Source organism: Camelus bactrianus, chromosome 16, assembly GCF_048773025.1.
Source record: "Camelus bactrianus isolate YW-2024 breed Bactrian camel chromosome 16, ASM4877302v1, whole genome shotgun sequence".
Classification (NCBI taxonomy): Eukaryota; Metazoa; Chordata; class Mammalia; order Artiodactyla; family Camelidae; genus Camelus; species Camelus bactrianus.
This window is the reverse complement of record NC_133554.1, coordinates 43,995,956-44,020,797: the sequence shown is the minus strand read 5'-3', so window position 1 is coordinate 44,020,797 and position 24,842 is coordinate 43,995,956. Positions and strand designations below refer to the sequence as shown.

The following is a 24,842-nucleotide window of genomic DNA, read 5'->3' as shown; positions in this document are numbered from 1 at the left end:
AGCACTGATGTTTGACTGACTCCACTAATTTTTCAAACTCTGGAATTTTTTTTTTTAACCATGAGAATTCATTACTTTTGAAAATATTTTTATTAAAAAGATATGAACACATTTGTGTTTTCCTTCTGGTGATAATGAATCATTTACTTCTGTTAGATCACTTAGAGTCAGGCACCCCATCACTGGAGCTAGTTTCAAAGGAGCACCAAAAATTCAGAGAATGTTAACATGGAAAGGCAGGTGAGGGTCATGGAGTCTCATTTTACAGTTGACAAAAGTAAAACCAAGAGAATTCTATTGACTGAGCCAAGGTCACACAGCTCTTTAATTTTCCTACTTATGTTTTCCTTTTAATCCTAGTGATGGCAGTAGGGGAGGGACAGTCTCCTAGGGTGCCTGTTGGAAGCTTGAGGATTTTTCTGAGTCTTCTAAGGAAAACCAAAAGGCTCTTTCTTCCTCACACCCACTGCTCACCCACCAACCTCCATCTCACTCCATTCCCCATCAGCCTAAGCTAGGACTGAGCAATTGATGACGCCTTAACTTCCTCCACTCCTTCTTTAGTTGGTCCCGTTTCTTCCAAAGAATCCATGAGTTTAAGTGAAGAGGAGCGGCAGGTTGGGGCTGGATCCTTAACTTGAGTCACTTCTGGTCTCTCCTCAGCCAGCCCCTCTGTCTCTGGAGTGCAGACCAGAACGAAGAAGAAAATGAGTTTTTTCCAAATAGCCTCAACCACTTTTTTGGAGGCTTCCTTCCCTTGCCTCTGCCTCTGCCATGCACCATCAACAAAGTTGGATGGCAGGAAGGATCGAATCTGACAGCAAGAATGCTTCCTAGCTGCTAGGGTGGTTTGGCACTGCCAAAGGATGGATGGAGAATGGAAGAAGTGTCTACCATCTGTTGTGAGGGAATGGGTTGACCATTTGTAAAAACAGGATAATCTCTGGAGGGAAAAACAGCTTCTTTGGGGAAGGGGCTAAGGAAGAGGGAGGAGAGGAAGAAGATGGTCAGTCTGTGCCTCCTATAAAGGCTCCGATGATTTATTTGACTTTTGTAGAGGGCAGCCGGGGGTGACAGGAGGAAAGTATTGAGCTGGGAATTCTTAACTGTTTACAATGAAGCAAATGCCCTCCAATATTTTTCTGTGAACAAAATGTCCAGCCCATCCTGACACACGTGCCATGCTCCCCCAACCTAGTCAATAAATGCACAGTTCAAGGTCCTGCACTTGAACTTTCTCACCACGCTGGAGATAAGTCAGCCATTTTCACTGGCTAACAATGATTAATCCACCTCTCCCTCCACCTCTTTTTACCAACATGTTTTTGTAAAAAATGATCTGGGTCACTCCCATCAAAGGTGAAAGCAGTTGATTCAGCCAATTTCTGTCTACCTCTAAACAATTCCCCCACTGATCACTTGGTAGGAAAAAAAAAAACCCAAAAAATAAATTAAAAAAAAATAAAACCATATATCTTGCAGTTTGGGCTGTAACCCTTCAGAGAAATTCACGCTGCTGCTCAGACAAAGCACTGGATTGAAGCTGGGTTTGGCATCCCCGCTACCATGTGTAGACAAGACCCACTCTAGGGATCACAGCTGAGCAGAAAGGGAGCTCCTCTCTTAATAGAACCCAGAACCCCAGCCAGAACAGAGGATTTGGCTACAGGTAAAGTCACAATTTCTTTTTGGTAATAAATGCAATTTGGGGATGAGGGGTGCGGTAAATTGGGCTCCTTCCCCTCCTTGCTTTCCCGTCAGCCAAGAAGCTCGTCTGAGTGAATGAGTCAACCTTGCTCTGGGAGAAGCAGCTGCCGGCTAACACTAGAACCAGCTGTACTTATTTAACAGCAGACTGGACTGTACTTTCTGGCAACTTGCCTTCATGTTCTTCCCAAACCAAGATTCCCCAAGCCTCTGGATTTATTTGTGGAGAAAGTGCCTAGGAGTGCCTGGCTAATGTGCCTAGTGAAGAGGGACTCGTAAAATTTTCCATCTTCATTGATTCCTAGACTTAGCTGTCATTTTCCTGAGAGGACATAAGTCTTGAGTCATTTCCACCGAGGACAAAATAATAGGGAGTTCACTGATATTTGTATAAATGGATTCAGTTTCCATCAGAAGGTCCCCCAGTTGACCTAGTTAATTAAGTAAATGTCTGGCTTCCCTGCCCCACGAGAGGACGTGAAGATCCCAGAGGACATTTAACTTTGAATTCCCCAGAGAGCCAGGTGTGGCACTTTGTTCAGGAAATGTTTGTTGAATTAAACTGGAGAACTTCTTGAAAGGAAAGATTGACAGAATTGGAGGGAGCTGATGGAATCCCCTCTCTGGAGATAGTTCTTTGCATGAGTGAATTCTCACCAAAACCTCTCACAACTCAAATGTTTCTGCCACAGTATTCCCCACAAATATCCACAAGCCCTTTGAGGATCAGAGAACTCCACAATTTCTCCCTTCAGTCAGCATTCTGGCAGGCTCGTCCTGTGGAGCCTCACCTCTTTCTGCACATGATAAAAATTTGCTGGAAGCAGCAGGGAGGGGCTGGAAGTTAGAAAGGTGGAGACAGGCTAGTAGTCCCATGATGTAGGCAATTGCTCTGACCAAGAGAGTCCCCCTGCCTGGCGGGCATCCCAGAGGGACTCCCCCACTGCCCTGTGTACCCAGAATAGGATATCAGCTCCATCATGACTCCTTATCACCACGAGCATTCTCCCTGAGATTCCTCCAAAAGATAGGGCTCTCCACTGGCTGCCCATGTGCTGAGCACATGATGGAACTCTGCCCAACTCAGACACTGTGGCTCCTAGCAGCCTGGTGGAGACCCAGACAGCAGCGTTTGACTATTTTGTCAGAGGATCAGTCCTATCTGCCCTTGACTCACTCAGACTATAGAAACTCCAGTTTCCAGGGATCACCATCATCATTACTCAACACTTTCTACGAAGACTTATCTGGATAGAGGGAAGGGGTCATCTCTTCTGCAGGGCCAATACCAGGCAATACCAAACACCCTCCCTCCCAACACTGTAAGTACACATGTCATTTGCAGCCCACCGACGGCCACCACTACCACCACCACCACCACCATTTTCCTGGCTCTCCAGACTAGGGGTGGCAGAATAGGGTTGCTTGGACCAGCGGAACAGTGTGCTGAAGGGCAGCTGGATTCTGCTTGAGAAGGGTAGGAGCTCAGGGGGGTGGGGAGGAGACTCCAGATCCTACCTCCTGGATGAGGTTTTAATCATTTCCAGCATGGAATGTGGTCAACCTTTGCTACTGACTCATTTGCTCTGAGTTTCTTTTCCCTGTCCCCAAACTACCCCTTACAAAGCAATAATGATTTACTCATGGGGAACTCAAGTGGGTTTTAAAAAGTTTTATTCCCACTGGCTCTTATCCTTGAAAATGCATCAGTTCATCACCTGAGTCAACCCCTGCCCCCCTCCCAGTCCTAGGTCACCTGAGTGTGAGGTTTGTGTCTCTGTGCAGCTGCAGGATGGTTTCTGCTCATGGAGGTGAGCAGGCATCATTGTTTCCCATAACTTGGTGTTTGTTATTTTATTCCTTGTCTACATCCATGGCTATCATAACACTGTATTGACTTCCTCGTCCTTATATGTATATTTCCATGTCTATGTATCTCTGTTCTTTCTAGCTCTCTCTCTCTCTATCAATCTTTCTAAGTACAAATGAAAGAAAGCTCAAAATACAGAAGCCCTTTCCAGAGTCCCCAGTTCCCAGTTTGCTGGTGTTTTTATTTAGAACCATATATTCATCATACTGTTTTTTATGAACATTTATTCACTCTGTTGCTTAAACTTATGTTAAAACCCAAAGGTGCTAACTTTAAGGACATTAAATGAATTAATCAGTGCATTCAAAGATGATTATTTTCTGACCCTAAGAGATATGGATCCAGTACTAGGAAAAGGGCTTGATCTCCCAGATCAGAGGCATTTCCTAGACCCTAATGCAGTTCAGAAAGGCTCAGCAAGATGACAGTTTCCAGTACAATAGAACTTAACTATATTTTAAAATCCATAATTTACAAGTTGAATAGCTAGAGCACCAAGACTTTTCTTTGTCCTCAAATAAGTGCAGTTGCAGACATGGGAAATCAGGCATCTTTGCAAGAACCATGGCAGATTTAGACTCTGCCTTGTGTCTCTGGCTGGGTTTCAGAGCCAGGAGGGCAGTCCCTTGCCCTGTCAAGCAGTAATGCCAAAGTTAATAATTGGCCGTGCCAGCCCATGGCTGATCAGGCTGTTCTCGTGTGCCTGTTTTCTATTTTACGTAAATCATGCTGAACATGTTTGCATCAACCTCCTGGTGATGCACCTTTGATCAATAGATTTTAGACAAAAGTGGTTTTTGAGTCCAAAGATCAGGGCTGGGTTGACCTGCAGACTGGATACAGGGTGTATAAAACAGAGGCAAGGCGCAGGCTGATAGCAGAGCAGTCACCACCAAGTCTGAAAAAACTGCCAAGGCACAGCTGAAGGCTTCCTGAAGGGCTAGTGTGTGAGGATGGAGGAAGGAATGAACGCTCTCCATGACTTTGGGATCCAGTCAACGCGCTACCTCCAGGTGAATTACCAGGACTCTCAGGATTGGTTCATCCTGGTGTCCGTGATCGCAGACCTCAGGAATGCCTTTTATGTCCTCTTCCCTATCTGGTTCCATCTTCGAGAAGCTGTGGGCATCAAACTCCTCTGGGTAGCTGTGATTGGAGACTGGCTCAACCTCGTCTTTAAGTGGTGAGTAAGAGCCAGGCAAAGAGGAGTTCAGCTAGGGAAGAGGCTGGCATTCTTTCTGGAAATGTCACCCATCGCAAGTTGCCCTCTCCCTGCTGTTCAGGAAGCCACAGGTTACTCCCCTCTTGACTTTGCATCATCTACCTAAAGAGGGAAGACAGAGAAAACCTCATCAGTGAGTTGAAGATGCAGGAGAGGCTATTTCAAATGAATGGAAGGCCAGTGGGACCTAGTGTATTATAGGCTTTAAGCAAAGAAACACAGTTTCATTACTTTGGAGAGGTGACATAAAGACAGATGTATGAAAGAAGAAAGATGAGGTTTGAAGAAAGGGAACACAGAGGCAACTTTAAAACCTGTTGGGTGGGGTAATGAGAAGTAATCCAGAGAAATCTCTTGTTCAGCCACCTACCAGCTGTATGTCCTGGGCAACTCACAGCGACTTTCTGAGTTTCTGTTTTATAAGCAGTAAACTTAGATTATCTCTGAGACCTTAATAATTATTATAGTTAACATTTATCGAACATTTAGTTTGTGCCAGGCCATATGCCACGCACTTTTCTGTGGGGTAGCTACTACTCTATTACAGATGAAGAGACCAAGGCACTGAGTAAAGTGACTAGAATAACATGGGCAATAAGTGTCAGAGGCAGACTGGTTTCAGAGGCAAGCCTCTTAAGAACCGTCTTCTATCCAGTACCGAGAGACTGACACTCCGGGGGTGAAAAAGCCCCGATTTCAGCATTTGCCAACTTCTACTGTGTATATTGTCCCATTATGACCATTTTCAAGCTACTGATGGGTCTGGCTTGCAAAAACCCTGAATATTTTACAAATATCAGCCAGTACCAGCTGACTCTAGCACATTACTGGTTTGACCTCTATTTCCTCATCTAGAAAATGAAGAGGTTGAACCAGCTGCCCTCTAAGACCTTTACCATCCCTAAAATTATCTTTGTTCACTGTCAGGCAACTCTTAAGATCTCTTCTAGCTCTAATTTTCTTTGGCCATAAACAAGACAAGTCCTTTAGAGAAGAACATAGTTATTGGGCTCAGAAGCACAAGGCATATTGGTGGGGTTCTGAAACTCCTGGTGAAAAACTGGCTGTCTTGTCTGTAACTTTCCGTATTCAATAGTACAACCTTTAAAAAAAAATCAAAAGATAAAGGGTTATTCCAAACATCCAATCTCCATGAAATAACAATGGATTTTCTCTGAGTTGGCGGATGTCAGAGTTAATGGTTGTCCCCAGTTTTAGTGAGAAATCCCGATTACACCACTGCAGGGAAAAGGAAGCATCCTCATGGACCTTTCACATCTGTTTCCACAACGAAAAACATACTTTTATTTATTTCTAAAAAATTTTTTTTTATTGGGGGCTTAATTAGGTTTATTTACTTATTTTTTTAAATAAAGGTACTGAGGATTGAGCCCAGGACCTCGTGCATGCTAAGCACGTGCTCTACCACTGAGCTATACCCTCCCCTCCCGAAAAACATACTTTTAAAGGGGAATTGGTTTTTCTGAGATATTCTGTTTCAAAGCTGAGGGGATACAGAACATGCCCCTGAAGCTCTGTGGGTCCTTACAGAGAAGACTGATAGAAGCAGAGACCACATCTCCTGGCAGGGTTTGTCCTTGGGGCTGGGGCTTATTCCCGGGTGTTGGAAGAAACCCAAGACACCCAAGGTCTGAAAACAGAGAACCTGTAGGATAAGCAAGCTCAAGTTGCAAACTGTAGTTCATACGCATCCTTCTGGGACAAATTCTTCTTAGGGTTAAAAAAAAAAAAGTCACATAGTTGCCATTAACATGGTTTTGAGGATATTGGATTTATTTATATATGTTTGAATAAATAACACCTTCAAATGGTGCAAAATTCAAAAGTTATATAAAGGATGCACTATAAAAGTCTCCTTCCCCCACCTCTCCCTAGTCACCCAGTTCCCCTCCTTGGAGGGGCCAGTGCTACCAGTTGTCTGTTTAAGGTCACGTGGATCTTCTCCTCCAGAGGGTTCCTTCGGTAACTCCAGACACCGGTTCTGCTTTTCTCACAGGATTCTCTTTGGACAGCGGCCATACTGGTGGGTCCAGGACACTGACTACTATGGCAACACCTCCGTGCCGCTGATAAAGCAGTTCCCGGTCACCTGTGAGACTGGCCCAGGTGAGAGTCCCAGCCCTTGTAGAGACAGAAGCTGGGGGGAACTTGCCCACTGTGGACAGCTGTTAACATCCACTGGGGATGAAGCTGTCTTGGGGGCACATGAGCAAAGCCTCTCCTTCAAGCTTTGGTCATGATCTTCTATTTGCTACAACTCCACTTTAATTCACTTCAGCAAGGCCTGCCTGAATCGCCTATGACTGCCACTTTGGAAATCTGTCTAGTGTTTCTAGAAGCGAAATTGCTAGTCAGAGAGGCAAGGGCTCCCTCACAGGCAAAGGGCTCATAAGAGTAACTGTGCTGTGGCCCTTTGTCCAGGGAAGGGAACCCAGTAGAAGCCTGAGCCCCTGGCCATCCTTCCCAGAGGTCTGGCCCAGGAGATGTATCCTCCCGAGCTGACCGTCCAATCCCACATCCTGCCAACAGGTATTGTTCATTCAAATGATAGGTTTCATTTTTCAGCAGGGAAAGGAATATTCAACCCCTTTGCTCACCCCAAGGTCTCTTCCTCGGGGACCCTATCCATGACCAGGTCATGGCCCTCAGTTATGTGTTCTCACAAACCCTCGGTTCACTTCAGAGCATATTTATTCACTCAGATGCTATTTATCAAGCACCTACTCTGCTCCAGACATGGTTCTACTTGAAATACCACAGTGAATAAATCAGACAGAGATCCCTACCTTTGCGGAGCTTAAATTTGAATGATTGTGTGTGTGTGTGTGTGTGTGTGGTGTATGATATACAAAATCATAATACACACGTGAAATCTATAGGATATTAGAGGAAGAAGAAGAAGGGGAAGGAGGTGGGGAGGAGGTGAGGATGGGAAGAGGAAGGGGTAGAGAAGGAGAAAAGAAAGGCAAGGCTTTACCTGCAGAGTTCCCTGAAAAGCAGACTCAGATGGGGATTAGCGTGCAGGAGTTAAGCTATTTTCAGGAGGAGCACTTGTGGAAAGAAGGGACAGAAGCCAACTGGGCAGAAGTCTAGTTGCGACTCAGTCTCAGCCAACCTCACAGGAGCTATGAATTGATTCAAGGGGACAAGGCCCTTCTACCCCAATATAGACCAGTGATTGGGTGTAGGCTCCCCTCAGGGAGAGGGTAGCCCTGCTCAAGATGGCTCTTTTGAGCCCAAGGCCATACCCAGAGAAGTCTGAGATCTGAGGGCCGTCTGCAACCACACTCTTAACAAGAGAAAGGGAAAATAAGTCTTCAGTCCAGAAACGGGTCTGGGTGGCACATCTCAGGATCCTCCATCTCTCAGGGGAGACAGATCAGGAATGGGAACTAGTTGCAGTATTAAACAGGGTGGTCAATGTAAGACTCGCTGAGAAGGTGAGATCTGAGCAAAACCTTGCAAGAGGCAAGGGAATTAGTCAGTAAATTTCTGGAGGAAGAGGTATCTGGCTAGAAAGACCAATAGCACGAAGACCCTGAGGTGGGAGTGTGTTTGAAGGAGAGCAATGAGGCCAGCATGTCTGGAGCAGAGTGAGCAAAGAGAGAGTGGAAGAAGGGTGATGGAGGGCAGATCAGTCAGCAATTGTATACCCAGCATGCTGATTCTTTGTGTAATGGCTAGACTGTATATGACCACAAGAGCTGGGGCCATCTCTGGTTTTGCTCTCTACTCTACTCCCAGAGCAGAGCACAGTGCTGGGCATGTAGTAGGAGCTCAACAGATATTTGTTAAATAAATGACTAAATGGATAAGTGAATGGATGGATGGAAGGATGGTTGGATGGATGGATGGATGGATGGATGACACCCCCTTGCAATCTCCCAGATGGAGATTGTCACCTTTGGTTTATTCATTCATCTCTTTCGTAACCTTTAGGAAGTCCCTCTGGCCACGCCATGGGTACAGCAGGTGTATACTATGTGATGGTCACATCCACCCTCTCTATCTTTCGGGGAAAGAAAAAGCCAACCTACAGATTCCGGTAAGAACTCAGCCCTGGGTTGCGGGTGGTGGAGGGCAGGAGATGGCTTTCTCTGTAGCTGACACACCACTTGCTCTTCCTCACATTCCCCTAGCCCAGCCCATTCCTTGGGTTGGGACTGGTAAGAGTTGTGGCATTTCTGCTGAGGGTGAACATTAGAGTCACAGAATATTAGGGCTAGAAGGGACCCACATGTGCAGCACCTAATTTTACAGATAAGGAAATAAGGTCTAACATAGCAAAAAGGTTTCTCGAGATCAGCTAGAGAGGTAGAAGCAGGCTTTAAATAAAAACCCATTTCTGTACCAACCAGTAAGTTGCCCCATCCTGATTAAAACAAAGCAACAGAAGACATGCTACTATAGGGAATTCTGGGTATGCAGCCACTGTGCAAATCCTGAATTATGAAACTTAAAATAGGGAGGTTAAATTTCACCACTTGCTACGGATATCTTTGAGCTTTTGAGCACGGACTTCAATTTACAAAAATTCCACTGATGGCACCTGAGTTTGCCAGGCTCCAACATCCCTGCCGAGGCCGTTCTCTTTGCTGAAGATCTGTATCTGGGTTTTCTTATGATTGCCTCTTCCGTTGCAGGTGCTTGAATGTCATTTTGTGGTTGGGATTCTGGGCCGTGCAGCTGAACGTCTGTCTGTCACGAATCTACCTTGCTGCTCATTTTCCCCATCAAGTTGTTGCTGGAGTCTTGTCAGGTATCAGCTGCTCTGGCTCCCTCCCTCCTTCCCCCGCCTATCCCATTCCTCCATAATTGGGACAAAATCCCAGCATTCTCACTGTGTTCTGTGTATAATCAATGCTGTTAGCATTTCAGTGAGTTGAAAGCCAAAGGTGGGCGATTTGAAATGACTCATTTCTATAGGAGAGCTACACCAAGTCTACACCATTAACTGTGTTCCAGAGAAGTTGCAATACTTCAAATTAACTTACCCAATTGAATTAGTTCTCCATCTCCGATATTTTTACATTAATGATTTCTTACTCATCTTCAATTGAAAGTAGCCCCCAGTTTAGTTGTAAAAGAATCCACCAAATTTAACAAATTAACACAATGTCCTTGGAAAGCTCTTTACTAAAATACATTTGCAAACTTAATAGATACCCACAGCTGGTCTTTGTTACAGGTTCTGAGATGTGAATATTTGGTTTTCTTAGATCCAGTTAATAAGGGGCAGAAAAGACTAAAGTGTAAGGAAGAATTTTTTTGACTTTGTGAGAAGCAGTGGAATATAAGACCTTAGGAAAATTGTGGATTATTTTTTCCTGGAGATCTGAAAGAGCAGAGCAGAGCAGCATTCGCAGAAGAATGTTGAGAACAAGGGAAATAATCGTTTCGCAGCAACCACAAAATTAACACAGCATTTAGTACTGGGTTCCACGTTTGAGGGAGAGCCTGGAAGCTCATGTTACATGAAAGACCTAGGAAAGTTTAAGTTAGAGACGAGAATAACTATCTTTAAATGTGTTAACAGAGGCTCTAGGTTTACAATTTATTAACTCCTGTGGAAAGAACTGAGACCCATAGATGTTGTTAGAGATTTTAGCTCAGCACAAGGAAGAAGTTCCCAATGATCAAATCCATTCAAAGATGAAATGCACTGCCTGAGTGGTAGTGAGCTCTCCATCCCTGAGGGTATTCAAACTAAGACAGGAGGAACCACCCTACCCACCCACACCCACAATGAAAACCTGTATGTGGTTTAGATAGATAATATGACTTTTCCATCTGAAAGAATCTATGGCTGATGACAGGCTGGAATTCCATATGGGAATAAACCAAGTGCCCCTCTAATCTGGCATCTGTGATTTAATTCCACAACACAATGTCGCCCATTACTCCAAACCCACCTCTAGCTGAAGGTCCAGAGTCCTCCCTAGTTCTCACAGTCTTTCGCTTTTCTGCTCAGGCATCGCTGTTGCTGAGACTTTCCGTCACATCCAGAGCATCTACAACGCCAGCCTCAAGAAATACTTTCTCATTACTTTCTTCCTGTTCAGTTTTGCCATTGGATTTTACCTGCTGCTAAAGGGGCTGGGTGTTGACCTCCTGTGGACTCTAGAGAAAGCCAAGAGATGGTGTGAGCGGCCAGAATGGGTCCACATTGACACCACGCCCTTTGCCAGCCTCCTCAAGAACCTGGGAACCCTCTTTGGCCTGGGTCTGGCTCTCAACTCCAGCATGTACAGGGAGAGCTGCAAAGGCAAACTTAGCAAGTGGTTCCCATTCCGCCTCGGCTGCATCGTGGCCTCCCTCATCCTCCTGCATCTCTTTGACTCTTTGAAACCCCCGTCCCAAACTGAGCTGATCTTCTACATCCTGTCCTTCTGCAAGAGTGCGGCGGTGCCCCTTGCGTCTGTCAGTCTCATCCCCTACTGCCTCGCCTGGGTCCTGGGCCAGCCGAACAAGAAGACTTTGTAAAAGGAGACAGAATCTTCAGTATTTAAAGTCAGCGACGGCGCCAAGGATTGAGGGTGGCTAGGGTCTCCTGCCAGCCCATTTTGAGGCCAGAGGTGCTAGAGTCAGCTCAGGCAATCCCCTTTGCAATTCTATTTGTATTGGGTGATGCTTTTTTTTTTTTTTGAAAAGCTAATAAGGCTATTTGAAGAAGCCTTATTGGAAGTTGGGTCACTCTGGATTTTCCCCCTGAAGATTGACTTATTCTTCTGTCAGATATACAGAAGCAATACTTCTTGGTAGGGCCAGCATAGTCCCAGGTTGGGGATCACAACGGAATTTTCTATCCATGCTCATCCTTACCCAGAAAAGGAGCAAGGAGCAGTGGATTGGATAGGGACAGAAAGATGGATTAAGGAGGATTTTTTAAAATATCTTGCATATTATGTAAATTGTATGTCAAACAATATCTTAATGGCTTTGATCATATTCAAAGGTAAAGAACTCTCAACAGCGGGGGACCAACTTAAAGTACAACTAATCGGTGGTTAGTGGGGTAACTGCTTCTTGTATTTTTCTATTATAAATCTATGGTCATTGTATTTATTAGGGTTTCTGAATGGCTGCAGTGACCCAGATATTGTAGTAGGTCAGAACATTCAGGCAAAGTCAGCTTCTCCTCATAACATTAGATCTTCCTCAATATTAGCCCAGCTCTGCTTTCCCCAGAATTTTCCACTGATTCCAGACTCACCCTGCTGAACTTCAGATGCCTAAAGGCAAGTCTGTGGTGGTGCTTTTGCATGTTTCAGTTAAGCTCTGAAATCTTGGGCAAAATGGCAAGGAGAGGGCCAGGATTCCTCTCTCCAGAAGGTCACTCCAACGTTACTTTTGATTCCTGGAGGGTATATATGACTCCTTTCTCTATCCCAAGCCAATGAAGAGCACATTCTTGGAGGAAAAGCCAACTCCTCCTCGTCTGCTCTCCAGTCTCAACTGATTTGCCAAATGTCCTTTTAAAACAAAATGTTGAAGTCTATTTATTTGAGTAGTCCTTGTTTTTGCTACTAATTATATAGCTCACCATATATTATCATTCACACCAGCCATCCTGGTCATAAAATCTTTGCAAAGAAAAACATATATGTGCAGTATTTTATTAAAACATTTTACTTAAAAGTGAAGTCTTGCTGATTACTATATTTTAGATGCAATGTGATCTAAAGGTTCTAATTCTGGCAGCTAAATTTCTAGCTCTTTCTCTATTTCCCTAAACAAATAATTTGGTTTTTGTGTACTTAGATTTTCTCTTTGGAGAAGGAAGGTGTTTTGTCTTGGGTTGCCTGAGAGTCCCAGAAGGACTAGGGTGACTTACAAAGTGCCCACAGGGGCACAGGTAGAGTTGACCATGTCAACATAGGTACCATGTCACTGATCAAGATTGAACATTTGTTACCAGACCACAGGGCAGCGTGAGTTGCTCTGTGGGATCAAACTGGAACTTGAGGGCAGACAGGCAGGGTCATTACCAGACTAAGCAATCAGGGAATGTAAGTCACAGCAGCAGAACAAGACAGGGCAGACTATGGAAACCAATAACCCAGTGTCAGCAAGGTTTTAGGTTAAAGTTAAGGAAAATCTGAACAGGGTAAGTCATAGCACCGAGGAATGCTCAGCGGAGCTACTGGAAGTATCTCTGTAGGATTTATTTCATCCTGGGCCAGGGCCCACCTCCAACAGCCTTGACTCATCAGCATAACTCTGGATCTACTGAGAGTGAGAGCTTATCATTCACTGCAGAACTTTGGGGTGTGACTCTTTAAGGAAAGTTGAGTCCTCCTACTGGATTTGATTTCTTCAGGGGGCGACCAGGCCCCTCCAAGACTCTAATGGTCTCATCAAGGGAGAAAGGAAATGGTCTTGTTTTTGTCTGAATTGAACCCCACTGCTTAGGCATGGCCCCCATCCTGGATGATTTATTTGCTCTCAGGAACCAAGTCCAGACTCCTTGCAATAAGATTCTGGCAGAAGGTAAATCATATCCCTGCCCCTGGCAGCTGGTAAGGTCGATAAGGACACATAATAAAAGATAAATTTTGTTGAGTGCTTAATATATGCCAGGTGCCGTTTTAAGCATTTTATTTATGTATATAGTTAACTCACTTAATTCTCCCAACGTCTCCGTGAGGTGGGTGCTATAATTTATCCTCACATTACACATGAATAGGCACAGAGAGGTTGGGTATCTTGCCCAGAATCGTGGAACCAATTTAGGAGCCAGGCAGTCTGACTTCAGAGTCCATACTCCACCTTCTACCCAACGGATGCCAGTAAGACCAGTGGCGGTATCAAACCATTCTTCAGACACCAGCAGCACCTCTTAACTCAGACCAGGGAGAATTTGATTTCTTGTGGCCAAGGGACATTATAAAACTTAGAGTGAGTGATCCTCCCAGTGAGCTAGCATTTGTTTCTAAGTATGAAGATACTGTATTTCAAAGGTAATTTCATAAACTAACTATTGAAATAGGCATAACCATGATAGATTGATAGCAGTGTCTAAGACAACCCTAGCTCTTTTCTTTCTTTCAAGGAAGAACTTAAAAGTCATATGCAGCCTGTCTGTGTCAGTGGTAGAAAGTAAAGAGATACTGTGGAAGATTGTTTAGATCAGAGACTCCACAAATACCTCACTGCCACCTTTCATTGGGACAGGCAAAGTCTAGAAATGAACAAGTTCTAAAGACTAAGAACTTGTGATGGTTAAAGCCAGGCTGACTGTCAGCCTGTGATCAATTTGTAATATAGCCAATTTTTTTAATATACATATATTTTTTAATTGAAGTAGCCAATGTATTTTGACCATGGATCTGTTCCCCATGTTACAGATGTATGTTTATTTTAGAAATGACTTGTGAATTCTCAGGATGGAAGTAAAGTAAATTTAAGTAACCAATGACAGTTTTTTTTCCCCACTGTTAAGTGACCGATGACAGTTTTAAACGAACATGTTTTGTTATAGCACAATTTGATAGAACCTTTTTTGTCACTCTGTAAAGAAAGCTCACACCCATTAGAAGTCACCTCTGTTTCACCCCTACTTAGCCAGCCTTTATCAATCACTAATCTACTCTCTGTCTCAGAGATCTGCCTGTGCTAGACATTTAATATAAATGGAACCATGTAACATGTGACCTTTTGGATCTGGCTTTTTTCACTTAACAGGAAGGATGTTTTCAAGGTTCATCCATGTTGTAACAAGTATTAGTACTTCATTTCTTCTTATGTTCAAACAATATTCCACCATATGCATAAATTTTGTTTGTCCATTCTTTAGTTGATGGAAATTTGGATTTCTTCCACTTTTTGACTATTGTGAACAACACCGCTATGAACCTATGAACATTGGTGTATGAGTTTCTGTGTGGATGCATGATTTCATTTCTCTAGGCATATCCCTAGGAGTGGTACTGCTGGATTAAATGGTAACTCTAAATTAACCTTTTTTTATTTTAATTTTTTGTGGGGAAAGTAATTAGGTTTATTTATTTTTTTAATGCAGGTACTGGGGATTGAATCCAGGACTTCGGGCATGCCAAGCACGTGCTCTACCACTGAGCTACACCCACCCATTAACCTTTTAAGGAACTACCAGACGGTTTTCCCAAAGGCTTAGGAAGGAAAAGTTCTAAGGTGTTTTTGGTTTTGCCACCTCTTTTAATTCCCTAGGATCAGATCCTATATCAAAACTTTGTCTGATTCTTTGCTTAGGAAGAGTTCCAGGCAAGATCAATCAGGCGATCAGTTACACGAAGAAATGTCAGTGGGCTCCTCCTACTTTGTTGGCAATGGCTTTATTGTTCAGGTCTGCTTTTCAAGAGCACTTCATTTGAAGACATGCCTAGATATTTGAAGTCCCAGTCCTAATCAACTGGCTGGTTGTTTGTAACCTGTCAAAATTTGCCGAGTTTTTTTCCTGAAAATCATTACTTTAGCTGCTGAATTAGTAATATGTACTGATTTCACTCTGTAATAGTTGCCAAACTAAGACAGATGCCTTTAAGGTCTATATGTGTAAATAAAATAGCACAATATCCAGGAGTTTTTCAGGAGCCTCTTGAGAATGGAAAACACTCTGGCCAAATAGCCTTCTGATCATGTTATGCTGTTAAGGAAATAACTGACGAAAAAATGGGACAAAGGAGCAGTCAATAAGTCACTTCCATTAGCGAACCAAGAACCTAATTAATCTGGAAGAGAAATGAGCAATCGTCTCCTCCAGTGATGGGTAACTCAAAGGCCAAGATCTAATTTCAGGGTGAGAGGTTAAAAAGCTGTCTCTGGGAAGGAGGGTGTAGCTTAGTGGTAGAGTGTATGCTTAGTGTGCACAAGGTCCTGGGTTCAATCCCCAGTACCTCCATTTAAAAAATAAATAAATAAACCTAATTACTTACCCCCTGCTCCCCCTCAGAAAAGCTGCCTCTGGGTTGCTGCTTCTTAATAAAAAGAAAAAAGTCTTTAATATGTTTATTTTCCCCAAATTGGCCCTTTGTTTTTATAAGTTGCTCATTATTAAATCTATTCAAAAAAATTTTTTTTTCCATTTTATAGACACAGAAATGAAGGCCTTGGGAGGTAAAATATTTCTTTTAAGTCACATGAGTAACCTGTCCTCAGGTCTCCTCTGGGTTCTTCGCAGAGAACAATCTCCCCTTTGCCTGATTCCTGCATTCACCTGGGCTGCTGGGTCAACAGACAGCTGCTTAAACAGAAGTGAAAGACATAAGTGAATAGTAGAGCCAGCTTATTTGAACCAGGACCAGGGTCTGTTAACCAAATTAAGCCACAGCTAGAATAACTCTGTTCAATGTAGTCTGTTCCTAATTATGTTATGTGCCCCTCTCTCCCTTTGCTTTCATAAATCTTTCCAGGGCAGGAGTGTAACTACAACAAGAAACAACTTGATGTTTTTATGGGGTTTTGGGGATTTTTAGCATGAGGGTAGTTTTCCAGTCAGCACATTCTCAATGCTTTCTTTTATGCCGTTTTCTGGCTTTTCTCTTCTGATCTTTGCATTCCATTGCCTTCAGATCAGCTCAGCTACACTTCAGTGTTTGAAGGCTGGGAGAATGCCTCTCATTCTGTGCCATCACAGAATTGGGGATTCCAATTTCATTAGCTCCATTCCTTCTCTCCAGAGGCAAAAAGAATGAAAATCTAAATCCTTCTCTTCCATAGTGAATGGTTTTGGACTCCTTGGCCAAGGCATGCCACAGGAATTCCATCTTTTCACTTCTGTCTTTCATTCTAATCTCCTCCTTCGACCCCAGCCCATTGGCACCGCTGCCACTGATCCCTACTTGGTCCACCCTAATAATGAACTCAAGTGAGCCTTTTTGATGAGTGTGATTTGGCTTAATTGACTTGACAGCCCAAGTGGTATAAATCATTTTTCTTTATTATGGTCATGTCTTTAGACTACCAATGCCTTCTCTATCAAGTAATAAGGACATTTTGTTCCCCATACTATGACTGTCATGGAGTGACAATGGCTTCATGTCACCCGACAGACTGCAGTGAAAGCACCATGGACCCTGCACCAGAGCTTCCAAAGGGCTCCTTTGCTCTGGGAGCCTTAAGGTGAGGCCCTCGACCCTGATCGGTATCAGAGCTGACTCAGGAAAAGCTGAGGCAGCAGCTCCATGCTTGGATCTGACTCCCCGAGCTTCGTCAGCAGGTTCACCTGTGACAGTGACCGCCAAACTCTTATCTCCAGAACTCTGCCCTTTCTTACATACAAAGCTGCGCACAGCTGCGTGAGATGCTTCTAACAACTTCCAAAGGGCAAGTGACCCCAAATATAGTGACTGTCAGCCTGATGAGTTAATTCCTCAAGTTGGTAGAGTGGCTGACCTCAACCCATTCGAAGAAAAATAAAAGAGCTGGGGAGGATTCTGCCCACTTTGGGCTCTCCCACCCGAAAGAGTGTGAGATTTCCAAGTAGTTGCAGGTTTTCTCTGGGGATGCCTACAATACTCAGTCCTTGAGGAAGGTTCATTGAGGGAAATGAACTTGAGGAAGAATAAGAAAGTGCTGGGAAGAGCTTGGTGAGAGGAAGAGTCAGGGATGAAAACAAGTTTCCCCTCAAGTGTTATTCTGGGCTGAGCCAGCTGGGGAGCCAAGGGCAAAGCAGATGACATTGGAATGTTCCATTCTCTTCTGAGATAGGGGAGAAACTCACACAATTGCCCAAACACCAGTATTTCCACACACAATATCAAATCAACCAATGGTTCTCAACTGGATGTGATTTTGCCTCCCAGGTGACCCATGGCGATGCCTGGAGACATTTTTGGTTGTCAGAACTGGAGGGGATGCTACTGGCATCTAGTAAGTTGGAGCCACACAGGCTGCTAAACATCCTACAACACACAGACACCACCCCCACCCCCCCACCCCCAGCAAAGAATTATCCTGCTCCAAATGTTACCAGTGCCAGGATTGGGAAATCCTGGAACAAACCAGAGAAGAGAAGTCCCAATCACAGTTTGCCTGAAAAAACTTTCCTCCCTTTCCTCCAGTGAATGGTTTTCAACTCAGCATCAGCGCACTCTGTGCAAATAGATTACTCCAGTGTGCGGATAGCCGCTCTCTCAGTTCTGTATGAGGTAAGAGATTTATCACTCTGAATTCTAAAATCTTTCCCTCCAACAAGGTCTACTTGTGAAAGTAACAAGAGTCGTCACATCTGGGTTCCTGTAAGTAAAACCACTCCAAGCTTTTTGTAGAGACCCTGAAGCTGAAGGTCCTTCTAGATATCCACAGATGTGGACATCATTAAACACAGGATAACGTGTGGAATCAGATTTAGAGTTTTAGCCAGAGAGTTAGCGTAGGAAGAGCGGGGTCTGGCAGGGAGCCACCAATTTTAAGAGTTTGGTAAACTGCCCTCCCCAGAAATGCTCCGGAGGTACTTAACATTGTTATTAAATCACTAGGTAGAGGAGTGAGCAGAACAAAACACATTCTTAAATGAACAAAGAATGTCGTTAAGACACGTTGCATGACACTGGTGCTTCACTCCACTGAGCTTGGACTTGGCTTCTTTGGAGAGGGCAGAAGAGAATAAGATACTTCTTTGATGTCTCATTGCCACATAACTTAGTGTCCAATACTGTTGGCACAAACTCCTGTTCTAATTTCTGTTAGTTGCTGATGAAAAAAATCCAAATTTGATTGTGTCTTACTGCCCAAGTTAAGGCTGAGAAAGAAAAAAAAAACCCATCCCAGCTCAAATAGATTTCTGATGATGATAAGATAAGAATTCACTAGGAAAACTGACTTTCAATGACATGTAAACTTCAACTAATAACAGTTCATTCCAGTGATCATGTTTTCTTGTTTTCTAGTTGTTAAATATTAACTCATACCCAAGATACATAATTTCAAAAATACTCTATACACCCTTGAACTTGCCACAAATGTCTATCCATCCCCTTCCTGTTTTATATGGATCCTCGATTTAATGTCCTCCTCATTTCTTGATAGGACTGTCCAGTTTCCTATACTGCACTCTTGCATTCCTAGTTTTTAAAATAAGTTCGAGTCTACTGTAGGCCTGACTCTGTAATAGTAATGGAAGAGTCTGTGTTACTTTTTGGTAAATGTTTCTGATGTTTACAACTTTATTGCAGTTCACAACTTTCCAGTAATGACCACCTTGCAGCAAAGGCAGCAGACTCAACTCTGAATTACATTTTCCTTTCCTCAGAATTCACTTCCCAGCTTTCTTGCACAGCACACGTTTTACATAGTTGTAAATTTTCCATTTGGTATTCTTTATCACTTGAAATAATTTAATCCACGCACTCCCTAGAGCCAGCAGAGGCTAGATTCTTCTCCTTTAAAATCTCTCACTGGTGTTTCCTTACGTCACTATACCACAGTTTGCCGCACCATTCCCTTATTTGGCATTTGGAGTATTTGCAAGTCTTCACTTGTATAAATAGCTGCATATAAACAACTTTGCACGAATTATATTTTTTCCCTTTTGAGTTATTTCCTTGGGGTATATTTCCAAAATTGGTATTACTGGGTGAAAGGTGCGAAATGTGGCATGGCTCTTATTACTTGCTGCCAGAATATTCTCCAGGCAGATGGTGGGAGAAAGACATGGGCCTTTCAAATATTTAACCAGATTTCCCACAATATACAATAAGATAACATATCTTCTCTTATTCTTCTGTAATCTTCTGTAGGGGAGGGAGTTACAAAATTTCAAAACAAAGTGAAAATAAGGATGGAATCCCTCTTTCCGTATTTAGAGATAAGCTCTCTGAGGCTAACGTGATGGATGCTACCCACAGGGCTGGAGTGAAATAGCTGTATTCCAGGCAGAATAGAAAATGACACCAAGGCTCTGTGATGTCAATGTCAGCTACTAATATTTGAGGCAGAGATAGTTTCAGGGAGAATTGAAAGCTGATAAGTGACAAGTGGTCATGAAGACTTGGTAAAGAGGGTGGGGAGAGAGGTGGAAAATAAAAAGAGAGGACGTGTTCACTTGTCACTGGGGTCCCTATTAGGTGATGGCACCAGCAGAAAGAGACCTCTACTGGTTCTGTGCCTTTGCAATTCAGATGAATCACCAGCTATAGGTGACTTCTAAGGATTATGAATGCTTAAGGGCCATGGTCGTCTTGGTTTAAGAATCAAAACCAAAACAAAACAGAAATAACCTGCTGAGTCATCCTTACCCTCTTGTTCCTCGAGCTAATAATAGTGATGATGATGATGGTGGTGGTGGTGATGGTGTTGATCAAAATGCACAAGGTACTTATTACACGCCTGTCACTTTTCTGAAGACTTTCCACGTACAACCTGCTTCCTTCCCCAAATACCCATCATTATCCCCACTTTACAGATGAGGAAGCAGAATCAGAAGGCTAAGAAACTTTCTCAAGGTCACAGAGCTAGTAAATGTCCAAGCCACATGCAGACCCAGGCAACTGACCACCATACTTGGGCTCTGACCCTCAAACACACTGCCTCAGGCACCGCAATAGAAAAATGGCTCGTACGTGGTTAAATGATGCAGTAGATTATCCAATTTTAGGCTCTTTTTAAAAACTTCTGCATGTTTAAAATTATTTCTGTTTCCTGTCTACTCATCCAAATTGAAACAATATGTTATTCAAAAGCGTCTTATTTAAATTTAAACTATCCCTGTGTCTGTGTGTATATATAGTGATATCAAAAATGATTTCTAAATGCCTAAGGAAAATGCAAGAAAATACACCAAAATGCCAACATGGACTATCTTAAGGTGGTGAATCATGGGTATTTTTGTTTGTTTGTTTTTTCCGTGTTTCTATTTTTTCTCATTTGTTCTATACTAAATAGCTGTTACCTTTTTTCTCTATTCATTATTCTGAAAAAAATTCAAGTAAAAAATAAAGTGCAATGAATTCCTACATCCTCCCATCTAAGTCACCAGTTATTCACATCCTGTCTTATTTGCCTTATCAGTCTCTCTCACTAGATATATATACATATTCTTATTTTTTTTTCCATTTTAGCTTTAATATTTTATTTGTCCACCTTATGGCAGTAATTCTTTTTTAAAAAATAACTTCATTGTGATATAAGTTCTGTACAGTAAACTACACAGATTTCAGGTATACAATTTGATGAATTTTGATAGACGTATACACCTATGAAACCACCATCACATCAAGATACCTAACATTTCCATCATTCCCGCAGAGGTGCAAATTTTGAACTCCCAATTTATCCCCTTTACCCCTGGTAACCATGAGTCTGTTTTCTTTGTCTGTGAGTCTGTTTTCTTTGTCTGTGAGTCTGTTTCTGTTTTGTAAATAGGTTCATTTGTGTCTTTTTTTTTTTTTTTTTTAGATTCCACACATAAGCAATATCATACAGTATTTTTTCTTTCTCTTCCTAGTTTACTTCACTTAGAATGATGATCTCCAGGTCCATCCATGTTGCTGCAAAATGGCATTATTTTATTCTTTTTTGTGGCTGAATAGTATTCCATATCACACACACACACACACACACACACACACACACACACACACACACACACATATACCAAATCTTCTTTATCCAATCCTCTGTTGATGGACATTTAGGTTGTTTCCATATCTTGGCTATTGTAAATAGTGCTGCTGTGAACATTGGGGTGCATGTGTCTTTTCAAATTATATTTTTCTCTGGATATACGCCCAGGAGTGGGATTGCTGGATCATATAAAAAGTTCAGTTTCAGTTTTTTAACTAACTAGGACCTCCATACTGTCCTCCATAGTGGCTGCACCAATTTACATTTCCACCAACAGTACAGGGGGGTCCCTTTTTCTCTACACCTTCTCCAGTATTTATTGTTTGTGGACTTTTTAATGATGGCCATTCTGACTGGTGTGAGGTGATATTTCACTGTAGTTTTGATTTGCATTTCTCTAACAATTAGTGATGTTGAGTATCTTTTCATGTGCTTGCTGATCATCTGGATGTCTTCTTTGGAGAGATGTCTGTTTAGGTCTTCCACCCATTTTTTGATTGAGTTGCTTGCTTTTTTGATGTATGAGCTGTTTGTATATTTTAGAAGTTAGTCCCTTGTCAGTCGCATCATTTGCAAATATTTTCTCCTATTCTGTAGGTTGTCTTTTCGTTTTGTTAATGGTATCCTTAGCTATGCAAAAGCTTTTAAGTTTAATTAGGTCCCATTTTTAAATTTTTGTTTTTATTTCCATTACTTTAGTAACTGGTTCAAAAATGATATTGCTGTGATTTATGTCAGAATGTTCTGCCTATGTTTTCCTCTAGGAGTTTTGTAGTATTTGGTCTTACATTTAGGTCTTTAATCCATTTTGAGTTTATTTTTGTATATGGTGTTAGAGGATGCTCTAATTTCAGTCTTCTACAGGTAGCTGCCCAGTTTTCCCAGCACCACGTATTGAAGAGACCGTCTTTTCTCTATTGTATATTTTTGCCTCCTTTGTCATAGATATTCCTATTTTTTGATCACTCATTTAAAGGTAATTTACAGACATCAGGACTTCTTTACTTCTAAGTACATCACCTATCTCCCAAAAACAAGGACATTCTCTTACATAACCCAGTAACATGTGTTCCTTTTTAATCAAAAAGATCTTAAGTTTAAGAAAAACCAATAATTAAAAATAAACTAAGGCAAAGTAAAGGTTTTCTGTTTCAATATCTTGCGCTAGAGGTTAAATGAACTTTCCTTGCTCACTGAAGCTCACCTGCCCTGCCTAATCCTTGTCCTCATGCCCAGCTGTACCCACCCCTGCTGAGGAAACTTCCAGAACATCCTTGACTCCTTGACATCAGTGACCCCAAGTTTCCTGTCAGTGTTCTGGGTGTCTTGGTACCAACTTCTTTCCTTCTTTGAAAGCCAACAAATTGATTATTCAATTAACATGACACTTAGGTTATTATTAGTTTAAAGTTAATATCTTTTTTACTATTGTAAAAGAAATTTTAAAACCCTAAAGACTTTTAGTTACTTTTTCATAACCTCTCTTATGGTTACCACTCAGGTAAGCCATGTCCACCTTTTCATTTAATAATTTTTCAACTAGAACAAATGATTCACTTAACAAGTACTTATTGATCATCTCCTATATCTCAGGCATTTTTGGAACAGAAATAGAAGCACTTTGGAGCAATTACTATGTTCCTGGTACTTCACTTGAAATACCTGAATTCATTCTCACAACTGTTAACCATTCCCATTTTCCAGATGGGTAAACTGGGAAGTTAAGTAATTTGCCCAAGGTCCCACAGCTAGCCAGAATTGAGACCTAGGCTGTCTGCCTCTGTCCAGAGAGGCGACAGGTAATACTACTGAGGGTGCCTTAAGGGAGGCGAGGGCACTAGCACCTGTGAGACAGTGGGGATTCTTGCCTTAAATGGGGTTGATGGTGGTCAAGAGAAGGACCTGAAAGGCAATTCTATTTTTCCTACTTCTGGGCTCTAGCAGAGAAAATAGAAAAAAGCAAGAAAATTATGCCTCTGTGTGTGGGTCATTATTTCTGTAAAAACTGACAATGGTCGTGGCCTTAAATTGGCTTCTAGGCTAGTCTAGGTGTTTCTCCTCCCCCTGGCCACCCCTCCTCCGTCTCCTTGGCCATCTTGCTGGTCCTCCTTCACCCTAGCTTTCAACATCTCAAGGACTCAAGGCTCTTTCCCGGGCCTCTTGTTCTCACGTCCTGCCCAAGTTTTAAATCACCATCTGTTGTACATCTTCTGTTTGCCCCTCTGGATGAACTCTCTGCCGTTTTGATGCAGGAAAACAGATATGGGGCGTGAGGAGGGCCGGGTCCAAGGTCTTGGTGGAGCCCCTGGGACGTGCCCCACCAGGTGTGGGTCCTTGGCTTTGTGCAGGAAAGAATTCAAGAGTGAGCCACAGTTGAGTAAAGGTAGATTTATTTAGAGAGATACATACTGCATAGAGGGTAAGGCAAGAGAAAGGCAAGGAAAGAGGTATGGGAATTGAGTGCTCAGGTTAAAGTAAAAGTCGGTACACACTCCATAGACAGAGTGAGGGCCGTCTCCAAAGAGAAGGGAGTGATAAAGGGCTGCTAGGCATGGTGTTGCCAGTTTTTATGGGCTCAGTAGCTTCACAGGCCTACAGGTGGGACCATTACAACCACCCTGGGGAAGGGGCTGGGATTCCCAGGAATTGGGCCACCGCCCATTCTTTGGCCTTTTGTGGTTATCCTTGGGGCTGTCATGGTGCCTGCAGGCATGTTATTTATCACCCTTACAATGAGCATATAATGAAGCTCAAGGTCTACTAGAAGTCAAACCTCCCACCAACTTAATCCTCAAGGCCAGCTGGGAGTTGAATCTTCCACCATTTTGGTGTTAAATTGCTGTCCTTCCTTGAGTGACTGTGCCCTGCCTCCTTCCCTCCTGTCTCACTCTCACCTCCCACTCTGGGCTCTGGAGGTGGCCCTGGACAGACTGCATCAGGCTCCTTTTCTCTGGGCTTCCATTTGGGTTTGGCAGATGGAAGACACAAACCAGAGACCAGAGGGGAGAGGGAGGCCGGGGGATCTAGTCCTGAAGGCGGTGTCCTTTACCCTGACAGGCCCCTCTCTCCACACAGCTTTCTCTGGCTTCTCGTGACCCTTTAGGCCTGGCGGGTCGGGCGGAGTAATGGCTCCCCATTTGCAGGTGCCAAGAGACTGCATTCTTTTTATTGATTTTCTTAAACTCTCCTCAAAATATGCAGTGGGAGCATCCTGTCTGTTTCCTGCAGGGCCTTTGCCTACGTCTGTCAGACTCATATCCCTGTCCAGACCGATTTCCACGGCTCCTACAGCTGTTCATTCAACTACCCATTTAACTCAGATTTCTCACAGGTGCCTCAAATTCAAAACAGATAAGGCTGATGTGGTGTAATAAAAAATATACCTGGTCTTTGTCCCTCGGTTTTGGCACAGAGCTCCTAAAACCCTTGGAATTTCTAAGTGATAAGAGCAATAAAGTGTCCTGATACTCATAACAAACC

General features: G+C 43.0%; 1 protein-coding gene across 2 annotated transcripts; it reads left to right on the top strand.

Annotated features, from left to right (window-relative positions):
* Positions 1–4,407: 4,407 nt before the first annotated feature.
* On the top strand, positions 4,408–14,695 carry G6PC1 (glucose-6-phosphatase catalytic subunit 1). Of its 2 annotated transcripts, none has more exons than XM_010968953.3 (5): positions 4,408–4,760; positions 6,817–6,926; positions 8,760–8,865; positions 9,464–9,579; positions 10,792–14,695. In XM_010968953.3, exons 1-5 carry the CDS (start codon positions 4,531–4,533, stop codon positions 11,301–11,303), a joined length of 1,074 nt encoding a protein of 357 aa, XP_010967255.2. In that variant the 5' UTR covers positions 4,408–4,530; the 3' UTR covers positions 11,304–14,695. The 2 variants fall into 2 exon arrangements, with proteins under 2 accessions (XP_010967255.2, XP_074199461.1); XM_074343360.1 differs by having other exon boundaries at positions 4,432–4,590.
* Positions 14,696–24,842: the final 10,147 nt, after the last annotated feature.